The following is a 15,487-nucleotide window of genomic DNA, read 5'->3' as shown; positions in this document are numbered from 1 at the left end:
CTGAGCCATCAGAAGCCCATGACAAGGAAGCTGGATGAGTACAGCCCTGGGCCATTGTCCCAGTTTATTTATGGGACTTAGTTTTGTTTTGTTTTCCGACCTTCTGTTTTTAGTGTGTTTTTCACACTGGACTTTTGGGTCAGGTATTCTTTGAACTACAACAACAACAACAAAAACCTATCACTCTGTTTCCTAAAGCCATTGATTTGTATCAGTGGTGACAAGATGATATAGGCTGGTATAGGGTCAGGGAATAACTTCAGAAAGGCAAATCAAGAGGACTATAGTTCAAAGCTAGCTGTGATTCTTATTTCTGTTTTATCACCAAAAAGCCAGAAGTGGAGCTGTGACTCAAGTGGCATTAGCTTTAAGCACAAAAGCTCAGGCACTGCACATTCCTTGAGTTCAAGCCCCAGGTAGACACAAAAGAAAAGAAGAGAAGAGAAGAGAAAGGAAAAGAATGAAAGAATGAAAGAAAGGAAGGAAAGAAGGAGCTGTGCCTTGCTGGTTCTATGAAGGAAGTCACAATATTGGGACCTGTTCATCTTTGTGACTCTGCTTTTCATATTTACTTTTGGCTTTTTAACAAAGAGAGTGCAGGCTATAGGCCCTGTTCTTTTGGCAGTAATATTTAGCTAGAATTAAAAATATTGTGTTCTTGTGTTTATTTCTGTATTATTCATGGAATTAAGATTTTAGTATGTAAAGGTTCTGCTTTCCATTAGTTGAAAGGTTAAAAAACAGTAACTTGATGTGGAGCTTCTCTCCATGTGGGAGAAATATCCTTGCTACCATTGTATGCCCAACATAAGCAAGCAAAGGAAGGCACCTAAATTCACATCACTGAGTAACAACGCTCACTTTGAAGCTAGGAGCTCATCTTCAGTAGAAAGTTTTTCCAGAGTACGTCGTTGTACCAAACATTGTTGGGACTATGCATTGGTGGCAAGGAACTGCTTTCATGTGTCATTCTGATTTTTGGCCAGCAGTTTTACATATTTATAATGGAAGAGCCTAGCATCTGCCCAAGATCTGCATTTTAATCTTGTCATTTCACTAACCCAATCACAGACCACTGTGTTGTTTGTCAGGTGGCTGAGAACCAAAGCTGAAAGCCTGTCTTAATGAAAGTATGATGGGGCGCTTTTTAAAAATTAAATATATGCAACCAATCTAATCACCTAAATTTATGTGGCTTGCTATTAAATTTGGCAAGGAATTTGGCTGGGTAGAAGAGATAAATTCTGTGGTAGAGGATTCTCTGCTCCCCCTCTTTCTAATGTAAGATATGGCAGCATTAATTAAACAGGAGAGTTTAATGGTTAGATTTTTTACCTTCTGCAAAAATATTTTGTGAATCATAAATTTCTCCTGCATTGTTTGGTGCTGCTGGCCTGGAAGAGAGATTTGGCAGCTTGCTCTAGGACAGACGATATCAAGTGATTAGCAAGCTGACTTCAGCTGCTGGCAGCCGGGTACTAAAAGAACATGCTAATGCCCTCCATTTTGACAGGCCGGCTGGACTTTTTTTTCCCCCTTTCTGAGGAGCTAGCGCTATTTATGATTCCATTTTTATCTTTTAAATGCCATGACAGATGGCAGATTCTTCAGCCAACTCTATTGCCAGGAAATGCAGAAAGCCCAAAAGCACCATGGTAATGGTGAAATCAGACCAGGCAAATACCCCAGACAAATCTGAAGTCATTTCCCCAAATTTCATGAGAATAGTGGTCATCTTGGCTGTGGATGCTTTTTTTTGGGGGGGGGTGGGGGGAGGCAGGGTGGTGGTGTAGTAAGAGAAATTAAGCAGCAAAATGAGCTTAGCTAGATTTTATCACAGGATGGCTACCCATATAGGAATGGCACCACTGTTTTAAATCTTGAGAATAAATGTACAGAATTGGGGTGTGTGTGTGTATGTGTGTGTGTGTGTGTGTGTGTGCACATATGTATGTGTGTGTGTGTGTGCACGTACATGCATGTGTTTGGGCATATTTGGAGGATCATCTGGTCTACTTTTGCAGATCTGAGCGGCACTGACCTTGTCTCATTTGCTCTGCTAGTTTCATTTTGCCTGGGAACCCAAGCATAACCACTCACTCTGTCCCTCTCTGATAATGCTGCTCTGCCGGTGAGTTACGGTGCATTGTTACTCACAAAAGTGGAATGATGTATTTGATCCAGTCATGTTTAGAAATTGTATCCCTTTCACCCCTGGCTTATTAGCTTTAGGTCAATGCAGACAGCTGCCTCTGTGTCCCAGCTGGGAACACTGGCCTCAGTAAACATATTTCTTTCACTTCCATGGTCCCTGGCCTGCATGCCCTCATTCCCATCTGTCTGATGGCAGGCTGCCTATTTCCAATGTGGTCAGAACCCCAGTATCAGGCAGGAGGAGTCTGAGATAGACAGCTGGATCATGAGACAACTTCAGTGCCCACACAGAGGTCACACATAGGTGGAGTAAATGAAGCAAACTTTGAGGATCTTATCCTCAAAGATAATGTTCATCATGTATCTCTTAGGAGGAAAATTAGTTACATCTCAAAAATGGCCACTCTCAGGCGGAGTCTGCTGTTCATGGATCCTCATCTTTCTCCTTCTTTACCTTATCTTCCCTTTCCTTCTGTGTTGATATATGACAGGTTTTTAATGGGGCACAAAGCTTTAAATCTCCAATTATTGCTAATACTAAAAATGCATGTCCTTTGGCCTACGTTGATGCTACGTTTTCAACGGCTGATTCAAAACTCTATGGAAGCACATTTGACAGAAGGATCAGGTAGCAGATGGAGAGAAAGCCACTTCACTTGTGAAAAAGGGTTACAGGGGCAGTGAGAAATCTACTCCAAGAGTGATCTAAAAGAGAGTTTCGAGATCCTACCTCTGAGTTGTTCTTATTTCACCTTGAGTCTCTGGGGAGGGCAAACTAAAAAAGTAGCAGGAAAAGAACAGAATAAAAGAATATTTTGCAGGTTTTACCTGCAAAATGCATCATGATTTTATATCTAGGTGGTGTATAATATGACTTTTGGATCAAATCTGTTCAGGTGACTAAAGTAAAGCAGTGCTTTTTTTGGTGTGTTTTTATTTGTAGGTTATTTTTGTTTAATGCAAAAATAAGTTTTATAACTCTTCTTCTCTAGCAACAAAACTGCCTAGGTTCCTTAGAATATACTAAGCAAAGGTTAAGCTCTACAGAAGTAATGCTGTTTGGGAAAAATCATTTTCTTAAAACAAATCAATCTACAATTTCTAAAAGGAACCCAGAGCCTTTATTTTAAACCTAAACAAAATGCCGCTATTGAATAATAAAGTAACTTAACGTCCTTTACAAACCTAGATACGTGAAATGTCACATTTCACTTTGTGTATTTATTTCATTTAGTCATTTCTGCATTGAGACACATTGGTTCCTTGTTCTGGTATCATATCATAGTTACATTGCAGATAGTTTTAGTAATCCTAATTAGTTAACGCAAAACATTTAGTCTTACCTTCAAAGCAAAATATGTCCTCAGAAATTTACTTATCTTCCTTTACTTTTTGTGGGATAATTCTTCCCGAGTCCAGTGTGTTCCTATTACAAGGTTTCAGGTTTCTTTATGGTTAGAAGGAAGGTTCTAACCCCTAAACCTTAAATGATCAGACACCACCCTCCACAAAATAAAGGATATCTGGGAGTTGGAGATTGATGTAAATGGTAGAATACTTAACTTACAAGTGCAAAGCCCTGACTTAAATGCCTGGCGCCATAAAAAATAAAACTAAAATATAGAAACAAACAAAGGAAGTATGAGGGCTAGAGGTTAACTTGAGTGGTGCAGTGCCTGTCTTGCAAGTATACGACCCTGAGTTCAATTCCCAGGACTCCCACAAATAAAATAAAATAATTTGCTCATTGAATTTGCTAGATTGGTAAAATAAATATGAACTACATACCATCTCTAGTCTAAACCAAAATCTTCAAAGGAATTTTCATCAAAGTTAATTTACTAGCAAAGTAAATACTGTTTTTACTGATTTTAGCGATTTTTACAGCAGTGGAATTTTAGTGTGTTCCTCATGGATATTTCTAGCAACTATGTACAGAGGGAAACAAGTAAGACCTAACTGTGGTTAATCCCAAATCTCTACTGGGTCTGTGGTGAAGTTGTCAGTCTCATAAAATAGTAGTGCTTTTGTAACTTTTTGGAGTTTTGATATTATATCTTACTTGAATAGCTTCACAATAGTCTTAATTCTCTTTAAAATAAAATGCACATGTTAAAATGTTGTAAAGTTTACTTCAATCAATGTTACCAGGAGACTGCAGTGGGTAAACTGGGACATAGTGACGGTGTGGTATCCTAAACCCAACGTGATAAGAAATGGCTTAGTCTCTAGTAGGTATCATTATAGTTTTGTCTGCCTCATTTTTACAGTGGTGTTCAAGCATACAACTCTTTTTCAGCAAGTTACTAGGCAAACATTTATTTACATCTCTTTAAGAACAGAATCAATGAAGTCAAAAGACCCAAGTTTTAGTCCCAACTTAATCTTCTGTCTTCCTTACCTTCTCCCATCAAGTTCCTGAATTTTTTTTTTCAGACAGGGAAGGACTCCTTGTTTAGCACAACTCCAACAACATACCTTAAAAGGAGCAAAGGCCAGAAGTGGCACTGTAGCTCAAGTGGTAAAATGATAGCCTTGAGCATAAAGAGGCTCAGAGACAGTGCCCAGGCACTGAGTTCAAGCCCCAGGACTGGCAAAAAAAAAAGTCTTAAAAGGAACAAAATAAAAGAACATGAAAATTATTAGAGGTCAGAGCCTTGCAAAGTATTGTAGACTTGGATGGAACTTAGCAATCACCTGGTCCAGCTCCTTCATTGGAGTAGAAACAAGGACCAGAGAGATGTAGATTAGGTAAAACTATATCACTGAGTAATGTAATCTGCCCTTAAGAAATATTGCCAGAGAACATATTAATAGAACAAATTAATCAAATTCAGCCGTTTTTTGTACTTCCTCTGTTAGCTCTCTATGAGTCTTCAAAGTTTAGCTTACTCTATTCCCATGGAAAAAATACAATTGCAAATTTCTTAATATACAAAAATGAACATATGCTTCTAACACACATAACAAATCTAACTGGATGTAAGATTCCTATTTGGGGCAAAGAACCACATTGAACAGAGACACACACCCTTGCTCCATCAATTTTGAGAAAGGTACTGTTGGACAAAGAGTGTCCCTTTGTGTGTTACCAGTGGCAGGTTTACTGATAGGAAAACATTCTTCTAAAAGATCTTCCTTCCATTTTTTCATCTGCGTCACACCACCACATATCCTTTAGTAAAGGTGTGTATTGTTATCGTTTCATTCCAGTAGATGGTGACACAAGAGTCCATGCTGAAGGCTGCCTTGCCTCTCTTTGCCAGATTCATTATCAGCAATGGACTGCAGACAAAGCATGGGGTGTTCGAGATCACATTGGAGACTGTGGACAGAGCCTTGCCTGTGTTGACCAGGAACCAAGGGCTGAAGTTGGCTGAGGGGGCCGTGAGTCTGCTTTCCCCTGACCTCCTCCGGGTGACTGACGTGGACACGTCTTCAGAAAACCTTACCTTCCTCCTGGTCCAGCTCCCACAGCATGGCCAGCTCTACCTGAGGGGGTCAGTGCTGGTTCAACCCCGTTTCACCCAGCAGGATGTGGACAGCAGGAAAGTGGCCTATCAGCATTCAGGAGACCCCTCCCGCACGGACTGCTTTACTTTTATGGTCACAGATAGGACAAACCATGGTTTTATTGTGGATGGGAGTGTGCGGGAAGAGCCAGTTCCATTCACCATCCAGGCAAGTATAGGATTGGTCATATCAATATAGCTGCATGACATGGTGCCTGTCTGCGGAGTACAGACTGACATTAGACTCTGCATGGGCAGTGGAGTTAGACAGACCTATGTGTGAATTTCTTTTTGCCATTTGGTAGCTGTGAAGCCTCAAGCAAGTTATTTAGCATTTCTACATCTACCCTTCTTTCTCTGACAAAGCATGTCTATAACATTGTGGTAGAAATTCAGCCAGCTTAGGAAGCCAGGCACTAACATTTCCTGAAATATATTTGATATCCAGTTACAAGATGATAGTAGCTACACTCTTAAGAATGACATTTATTTGTTTGCATTTCTTCTGGCATTTTATAATTTTCAGCTAAACAAATGAGAGCTTACAAGGCAATGTGAGTATGAGCAATGTACTAGTGATGCAGATAAAAGCAACTACCATTTTGTGTTGTTGTTAACTAAAGGACAGACCTTCTTTCCATAAACTTCATTTGATTATCCTAAAAGTCTTCTGAGGCATAGGTTGTTGTTTTTTTTTGTTTGTTTGTTTTTTTGCCAGTCCTGGGCTTTGGCTCAGGGCCTTGGACTTTCTCAAGGCTAGAACTCTACCACTTGAGCCTCAGCACCACTTCCGGCTTTTTTTTAATATATTTTTTATTGTAATTAATAAAAGGGTTACATGATATTTACCAGATAGAAAGTGCATTAATTCACATACATTGATACCCTTTCACATGTCTTGGTACCCATTACCCTCCCCCCCACCCCCACCCACCCAACTAACCTCGCACGACCCAGATGGGACACGACCGGCTTTTTTTCTATGTATTTGGTACCGAGGAATTGAACGAGGGTCTTTGTGCATGCTAGGCAAGCACTCTACCACTACGCCAAACTCCCGGCCCTGAGGCTTAGTTTTTATCATCTACGTTTTACAAATGAAGTAACCAAGATTCAGAAGCTACATGATTTGATCACATCCATACAAAGGCCTCAAGTCTTTCTGGTCCCAAGTTCTGTATTCCTCTTTTGGCATTCCATTGTACATTTGTTGACTCTTTTGATGATTCTTAGAGGACATAATGTGTTTTTCTTCTTTTAGTCAAAACACATCAAGCATGTTCTGGCTCTTAATATCTTAAATCTACAAATCTCCTCTCCATCCAGGAAGACTTCCCCGACACACTTCCAACAGCTCAAACATTAGACTTTTGCCTCTATTTCAGGATACTCTCCAACTAGTAAAATAATTCTATTTTCCACTTGCTCTTTAGTCTCTGCATTAGGGTTCTGTAGAGAAACAGAAAACATACAGATACATACATCTGTGTGTATGTATGTGTGTGGGGGGGTTATGTATATAGCATGACTATGTCTATCTGGAGTAGATAATACAAAGAATGAGGATGGGAGGGAGAGGAAGACTTATTTTAAGGAATTGGCATGTACAAATATAGTATATGGAATGAGCAAGATGCACAAAGCAAGCCAGTGGGAGTTACAATCTTGGCTTCAAAGGCAATGTGGAAACAAAGTCCATTTTCAATGGGGGCCCACAGTCTTTTCTCTTAAGGAGTACAGTGGATTGGATGAGCCATTGTTAGTGCCTCATTCTCATTACAGAGAGAAATCCCTCTTACTCAAACTCTGTTAACTGAAACATAAAACAACTGAAATATAACTTCACTAAACTATCAGGCCTAGTGTTTGACTAATGTAGTGTTATGATTAGGCGTCCTAACCTAACAATGTTTACTCATAAAATCAGCCTTCAGAGTCTCTGTCTTGGGTTGCAAGTCATGACAGAGAGAAAACTGGACAAATCTTTGGTACTTGTCCAGAAAATATGATGAAATGATGATAACACTGGCTAAAAGAGATGTATTACATCATTGATACAAGTGTCACTGATAGGTTACCAAACTTTCTGACCAGAAATAATTTTATGAGTATGTTTGGCTCAAATTTCTAACAGTTGTATATTCTGAATGCAGACCTAAGAGTTTCTTCTTACTTTCTAGAACAGAGATAGAGATGGCATTTGTAGAAAAATTCCAGAATTTGAATCACATTTCTCACAATAGAAACACTCAAGTTAATGAACAGAGATCCTAATGTACAACCTTATATATAAAAACTTCACAAGAAAACCTTAGATGATATCCTGAAGTTTGACTGGTGTCTCTGAGCAGAGAGATGAAGAGAGGCTCAGGTTATAGCTGGCCCTGCTAGCAGTATAGTAAAGATAGTGTTCTCCATTTCTTGCTTTTAAGAGTTCTTACTAAGGGCTGGGATGTAGCTCAGTGGCAAAGTGCTTACCTAGCAAGTGCAATGTCTTGGGTTCAATCCCTAGTACCAAAAAAAGAAAAGACAAGAAAAAAAGAGTTCTTACTGACAAGACAATGTTGACATTGAGTGCCACTGAGTATGCATTGATCTGAACAAATGTACAAGGATGGTTGAACTACTCTTGTGCTGGGCTGTGGATAGCCAAGGGCAAAACTGTTAGAAGTAACATGTGCAAAACACAGAGGTACTGGACTGATTCCAGTGGGTCACTGCCTCATGTTTATTTGGTAGGAATCTGTAGGGTTTCTGTAAAGGCAACAAAGCGCTAGTGAGGAAGAGGAGATCCTGCCATTGCTTTTATGTATCTGGCATGTATGGGAGGAATTTTAGTAAATTTAATAGGAGTAATCAAAAGATATAGCCTTCCTTAAATTAAAAATGCACTCCAGTGTTTTAAAATACTTTTTACAGCCAGGCACGGAGGCTCACACCTGTAATCCTAACTACTCTGGAGGCTGAGATCTGAGGATCAAGGTTCAAAGCCAGCCTGGGCACAAAAGGACTTAAGGCTCATATCTCCAATTAACCTCTAGAAAAGGGGAAGTGAGGCTTGGCTTAAGGGTAGGGCTTAAGTGTAGCTTTGAACTGAAGAGCTCAAATGACCCACACAAAAAAAAATACTTTTGACATACTGAGAAATGGTTTAGTGCTGAGAGTGTGGATGGATGAAGTAATAGAGCTCACCTAGCAAACTTCAGGCTGTGAGGGTTTTTTTTTTTTTAACTTGTTTGTTTGGGGTTTTTTTTGGGAAAAGCTAAAGGACTAGGATTTTTTTTAGCATGAATATGGCCAGAGGCACAGTAGGGGGCCAAGAAACTAGAGTTTAGATAATTTTTAAAACAAGTTACCACATTTTTATTTATTACTCTCCCTCTTTTATTTCCTCCCTCCTTTCTTATCTCCTTCCCCGTCCCCCTTCCCCCCCCACCGCCCCTGTCTCTCTCCTGAACTTAACTCAAGGTTTGCTTGAGGAACACTCTGCCACTTGAGCCACACCATCAATCCTTTTCTTTTTAATCTATTTTTAAACATGGTCTCCCTCTTTTGCCCAGGCCAGCATCAGCCTCAGATGGCAATCTTCATACATGCATGCCCAAACAGTCAGGATTACAGATGAACTGAGGTTCAGAGCTGAACGGTTAAGAGTAAGAGAAAGAGTGGTAACATTCTTGGTCCTGCTTTCTGGTACCAGTGATGAATTTGTGCTAATAGATGCAAATCTGCTTTATCTAGACTGACCTATAACAACCATTTGCAAGGTGGATGATGCTCCATAGTAGTAACTCCATGATTGCATAAGGATGAAGTCATGTAGGGTTCAAACCTATCCTCTGTCTTCACTCTTGGCCAACTGCCTGTCCTCTGTCCTCAAAAGTCCAATCCACATATGGAGTCAGCTGGTCCCCCTCTTCAAGGAAAGAGTATGGAAACCCTGACTGCAGTTACCTTGGCATTGTTCTGAGGTATTTTTTCTTCTTTTTTTTTTTTCTGTACCAATCTTGGGGCTTGAACCCAGGTGCCTTGTCACTGTTCCTGAGCTGCTTTTTTTTTTTTGGCTCAAGGCTATAAAGTAAACCATTTTGCAGCATACCAAAAGTAGCCTTGAGCTATGTTTTTTAGTCACACTCCACTTTTGATGTTTAATTGGAGTTAAGAATTTCACAGACTTTCCTGTCTAGGCTGCCTTTGAACTGTGATACCAATGCATAGAGGTATTTCTTTATCTCCAGGTATAGAAACACTTCTGACAGGTAAACAAAGGCTCATGAAGATTTTCTATGTATTTGGAAAGACTTAAAATTCTGTTTCTTTTTCTTTTTCTTTTTCTTTTTTTTTTTTTGTCATAGGGCTTGAACTAGGCCTGGGTGCTGTCCCTGAACTCTTCAGCTCAAGGCTACCACTCTACCCTGGAGCCAAGCTCCACTTCCCATTTTCTAGAGGTTAATTGGATGGCTATAGTCTCAGGTCCTTTTGTACAGGGGCTGGCTTTGAACCTTGATCCTCAGATCTAAGCCTCCTGAGTAGCTAGGATTACAGTCATGAGCCACCACACTTGGCAAAAATTCTGTTTCTTAAACCATTGAATTATGCAATCATGAAAGAACCCTTCTGTGGTGTTAATATTAATTTGCCTAGAATTCTTGGATAAGTATTAGTGCATTTGCTCAACAAATATTCCTGGGCCCTTGTTGTAGTTCAGGCTTTGTACAACACGGCCCATGATCTCAATGAAGCTTACACCCTTCGAGAAAAATGGGCATCAGGCAGATTCATAGAGTTGGGAACAAGGTTTACAAAAAAACCTTGACCTATTTCTGGCAATGTGACATTTGCTGGGGAGACTGTGAACAAATAGGCATTAATAGAAATCAACAAATAGGACATATAAGGAATCTGATGCTTAGGAGACTTTGTCACTGTAGAACTATGAAAGACCTGCGTTGAGCTCTACATCGCATGAGTGAGAATCCCTTGGATAACCTTATGTGTGATTATTTACAATTATTTACAATTCAGGTAGACCAGTTGGACAAAACCGCCCCCCAGATCACATGCTTACACCTCCTTTCTCAAGTGAGCCTCCTGAAAAATGGCTGTTATGGGATTTACATCACTTCCCATGTGCTGAAGGCATCAGATCCTGACACCGAGGATGATGAGATTATCTTTAAGATTTTACAAGGCCCGCTACATGGACATCTGGAGAACACAACAACAGGTACTGGCTTCCTTGATCCTGCGATTGCTCATTGTAAACCACCCAGTAGCTTATGGGGCTAGAGGTGAATTTAATTATATGCAGGCCCATCAGTGAATGTTCCCCAGGGTTCCTATGGATGCAGTTTATAAATAAATAGCAGTGCTACAGAAGGTTGGAAGCTCAGCCTTTCTAAATTCATCTTGACTGGGAGAATCAAATACTGGTAATCAGCTGTTGATGGCTTACAATTTTGCAATAGCCAGATTGTAATATATTCAGAATATACATGCCCAGATTCAGGTTCATACTTGTGACTTCTTCTTCCATGATAAATTCTAAGTAATATTTGTTATTTGAAAAAATATTCTTAGTCTTTTTCCTAATGATTCCTCTGGAGTATATACTATTTCTGCTTTATGAAGAAATAATATGATAATAGTATGATAATAACATATCAGCATACAAGATGGCATAGAGTTGCAGAAAATAATTATTATAACTTTTTACTCCCTTTTAAATATATATTTATATGATATCTGTATAAGTCATATATACATGAACTAATTATATTTATGTATATGTGTCTAATTCTTTTAAGACTGTACTGAGAATTGAACTTACATTAGCAAGGCCAGTGCTCTCCAGTTGAACTCTTTTTACATTAGTCAATTTCAAGGTAGGATCTTACTTTCTGCCTGGGTTGACCTGAACTGAGATCTTCCTATCAGTCCCTGGGTTTGTCAGGTATACGTCACTGTGCCTAGCCATTGTGCTTTCCCTGTAGCTGGGATAACAGCCATTTGCCATTAGACCTAAAATTTGGTTGAGCTGGAATCTTGAGAACTTTTATTGCCAGGCTGGTCTTGGATCTTGATCTTCAAATCTCCACCTCCCATGTAGCTAGGATTACAAACTTGAGCCATCACTCCCATCCCCCATTTTTTCCATATACATTTTAAAGCAAGTATTTCTGAAGCCAAGTAAGTTTAAGGCATATATTAAAATCATTCCTTAGAGTTTAAGACAGTAACACTTATCTCCCTTTAAAAATGTTTGTTAGTATTAAGTGAAGTAAGCCAGACTCAAAGGAACATAAGCTCAATGGTTTCCCTCATTTGTCATAATCAGTAGAAACCTTGGGCTCTCCTAGCAGAGATTTGCAATAGAGCAAAACCTAGATACATAAGGCCATACAGTATGACGCTAAATGAAAGGACCTCTAGGATATAGAAACAAAAGCCATATAATGAGTTATTGGTGTCCTTAATGTACTATGTTATCTCTCATCTCTTTTGATGTCCCTTGGTTATCTCATATTGTTACAGTATTTCACTTTTTTATCTGATATATTGGATATATGCGTATTTGGTTATTTGAAATTGGATAGGAAAGGGGGAAAAAAAGATGAGGGGTGGGAGTGGGGGGGAGGGAAATGGGGACCAAGACATGAGAAAGGGCATCAATGTATATGAAGTAATGCACCTTCATCTGGCGAATGTAATGTAACCCTTCTATTAATTACAATAAAAATTAAATGGAAAAAATGTATGTTAGCCCAAAACAGAGTTAAGCACTTTGTGGTTATGCATTTCCTTCTCATTGTCCTGTAGAAGGAGGAACATATATTTGGATTTTTTGCCACTCTGCTGAAATATTATCAAACCCAGAACCATGTCTGATTGTATTGTACTTACTTTGCAACTCATTAAAAATGTATAATGTACTTTAGCTATTCTTTAAAACTGTGCTACAAATAGATACACAATTTTATCATCTCTTCTATAATGTTTAGCTTGATTACTCATAATACCCATGTGTTTCTTTATTTCTGTAGGTGAATTTATCCATGAGAAATTTAGCCAAAAGGACTTGAACAGTAAGACCATTCTTTACAACATAAACCCATCTTTGGAAGTGAATTCAGATTTCATGGAACTTCAAGTCACTGACCCTGCAGGGAACTCTGCAACTCCTCAAATGTAAATTCTTTTGAATATTCAAAAGCTCTCTATAGCTTATCTGACTGGGAAAGTACAGTGATCTTTTTCATGCAAAACCTATCCAGATAAATGGACAGATCATGTTATAATCTCATAAAATTTGTTTTGGAAAAAGACTTCATTTTTTAATTGCCCAATAGTGAGAAAGCCAGTAGCTTTTTGTTGTTTATTTAAAATGCTAAAAACAGAAGGGTTACAGTTATGTAAGTCATCAAAGAGCACAAAGAGCCAATAGCTTTATATGGAAACATTAAAAGGTTAAGTAAATAGTGTCACACTTTGCATATATGTGCAGAATTTCACACTCAAGTTGCAGTTCATGAGCATACAGACTGGAGCCTGAGGTTTATGTGTAAATCATGCAGCCAGAGGTCACTCTAAGACCACATTAGTAATCAGAGTCTTCTGCAATAGAAGCAGGAAGAATAACGTGGTCAGCCTAAAGCTGCCTCCACAATATCCTTAACATAGGTAATATGATGATAGCATAAAGGAGAAAATAGACTTGAGATGGTATTAGGCAGTATTTAGAAGTATAATAAAGGTTATGATTCTCAGAATCACAAGAATAACAAGTAGTCAGAATCCACAAAAAGACCATAGTCATTTCATGGACTCAATCCCTACTCCAGCCTTATCTTCACTGTCCGTGGTGAATAATTTTACTGAGTGGATAGGTGGTCCTATAAAGCTCTACCAGTCTACTTCTTCTTGTTCTGGGGTTTTCCCTGCTGCTTTTAAATTTTTTCCTTCCTTTCCCAGACATCTCAAGGAGAAGTTGCTCGCCTGTAACTTTTGTATTCGCCAGTTCCTAGACACACTGAACAACATATATGTGTGCAGCCTCACTGATACCATGCTCCTCTAGGAACAAATGCAAACAAAAACCAAGAAAGCTGAGCAAGGGTTTCAGTGTTCTCATTTTGAAGTGTAGTTCCAAACATGTGCCAGCAGAGGTCTCTGTCGTCAAAGTTAGGAAAAAAGTGCTCAGGTGGTGGGTCTCATCCACATGCTCCAGTCTGATTTGGACAGGGAAAGGGGAAGCACAGAAACAGCGGGACAAAGGGTGAATAAATTCAGCAGTGATGCTCACTAGCAGTGATACTCAGTAGACATGATGTTGGAAATGACCTTTACTACCTTGTTGGGGGGCGGTGAAGAGAGGGAAAAGAAGGAAGAAATGAGGCAGGGGGGTAACACTGTTAAAAAGAAATGTACTCATTATCTGACTTGAGTAACTGTAACCCCTTACATCAGCTTTACAATAAAATTTAAATCAGAATAAAACCCTCAGAAAGCTAAAACAAACAAACAAATATTCACTTCACAACTTTTTGTTTCATGGATGCTACATGCTAGAGACATAGTGCTAGGAGTTTTGAAATAGGTGCAAACACAGAAGACCTGTCCTCTGAGCTTAAAATATAATTTTGAGTATATAAAACTAAAACTACAATAAATAAATATAAAACTAAAACTAAATAGCTTAGAGTTTGCCTAAGAGAAATTCTTAGGATCCCAGTCCTTAAAGAAAGTATGTCAAATGCTTAGAATTATAGACAATTCTTTCAATTTTCAAGAGGTTTTAAAAAAAGCAATCTGCTTCCAAAATAATAGAATGACTGAGCGTGGTTTTATGGTATTTTTTTGTTTTGTTTGTTGTTGTTTTGTTTTTTTAAATGTTTCCCTAAAGGACATACAGTATTGAACAGACTTGCTAGTGAGCTGGTGCTAACCTTGAGTAGCCACGTGTAAACAGAGTAGAAATGACAGCACGCTCACATGCAACGCCCCAACCATGACACTAGCCTGGCACTATAGTTCCCCCACATGCTCTTGTCAGTCTCTGGCATTCCCAAGGTCATGGCTTTTCAAGAATGATTTATATCTTTAACCCTCAAAGGCATGTGAGACTAAGCAGAATCTGCTTCATGTAATTATAACTGGGAAGTGATTTTTTTTCTTAAAGACTCCTGTTTGGTGTTGCATGTTCCTATGGTGAAGATGGTTTTCATTTGCCTTGAAATGCTCAGAACCAATGGAATGAAGTGCTGAGGCATATGATTCCTCAGGAATAATACAAGAGTGACTAATTGGTGTCGACCATAAAATAGGTTGTATAGAGTGAGCAGTAAAAGGTATTCATCACTTACCTTTAGAACAGCCGGGTGGAGTACTTGTAAGTTGATGTTTCCTGAAATAAATTGCACTAACAATGCTCCGAATAGCATTTTATCTTCTCAAAACAACCAGCATGAGCTACTTACATGTACAATATAAATGATCGATGCTTAAAATGTATTAAACTTTGCTCTATATTTTATGCTATTGATTTAATCATTATAACCATCTATGAGTGAGGTAATCCAGAATCTCCAGATAGGAAACTGAAGGACCTAGCTGGGATGGGACTTTTCCAGCTACTTAGTGGTGATGTTCAGATGCATCTCAGAAGGTGTGGCTTTACAGCACATGTTTGCCCTTGTTGGCATTAAGCCTATTCTTGCTTCTTTCCCTATAGATATTGGCTGTCCAGGCACTGAGAAAGGAGCAGTGCTTACTTGTGAAGGATCTAAAAGTTTTCTTTGGCATTTTTTTGGACCTGTGACTCA

At 39.0% G+C, this 15,487-nt stretch overlaps 1 protein-coding gene across 1 annotated transcript in view; it reads left to right on the top strand.

The window, feature by feature from the left end:
• Positions 1-15,487, top strand: part of Frem1 (FRAS1 related extracellular matrix 1) — a 122,908-nt gene that overhangs the window by 71,381 nt on the left and 36,040 nt on the right. Inside the window, exons 24-26 of the mRNA XM_090329104.1 lie at positions 5,421-5,835; positions 10,692-10,893; positions 12,710-12,854. Of these exons, the coding sequence (XP_090185230.1) occupies positions 5,421-5,835; positions 10,692-10,893; positions 12,710-12,854 (762 nt within the window). The remainder of the gene's footprint in view (positions 1-5,420; positions 5,836-10,691; positions 10,894-12,709; positions 12,855-15,487) is intronic.

This window comes from Megascapheus bottae, chromosome 3 (genome assembly GCF_031878675.1).
Source record: "Megascapheus bottae isolate mThoBot1 chromosome 3, mThoBot2.hap1, whole genome shotgun sequence".
Taxonomy (NCBI): Eukaryota; Metazoa; Chordata; class Mammalia; order Rodentia; family Geomyidae; genus Megascapheus; species Megascapheus bottae.
Note: the sequence above shows the minus strand (reverse complement) of the source record. Positions and strands in the feature narration are given on the sequence as shown.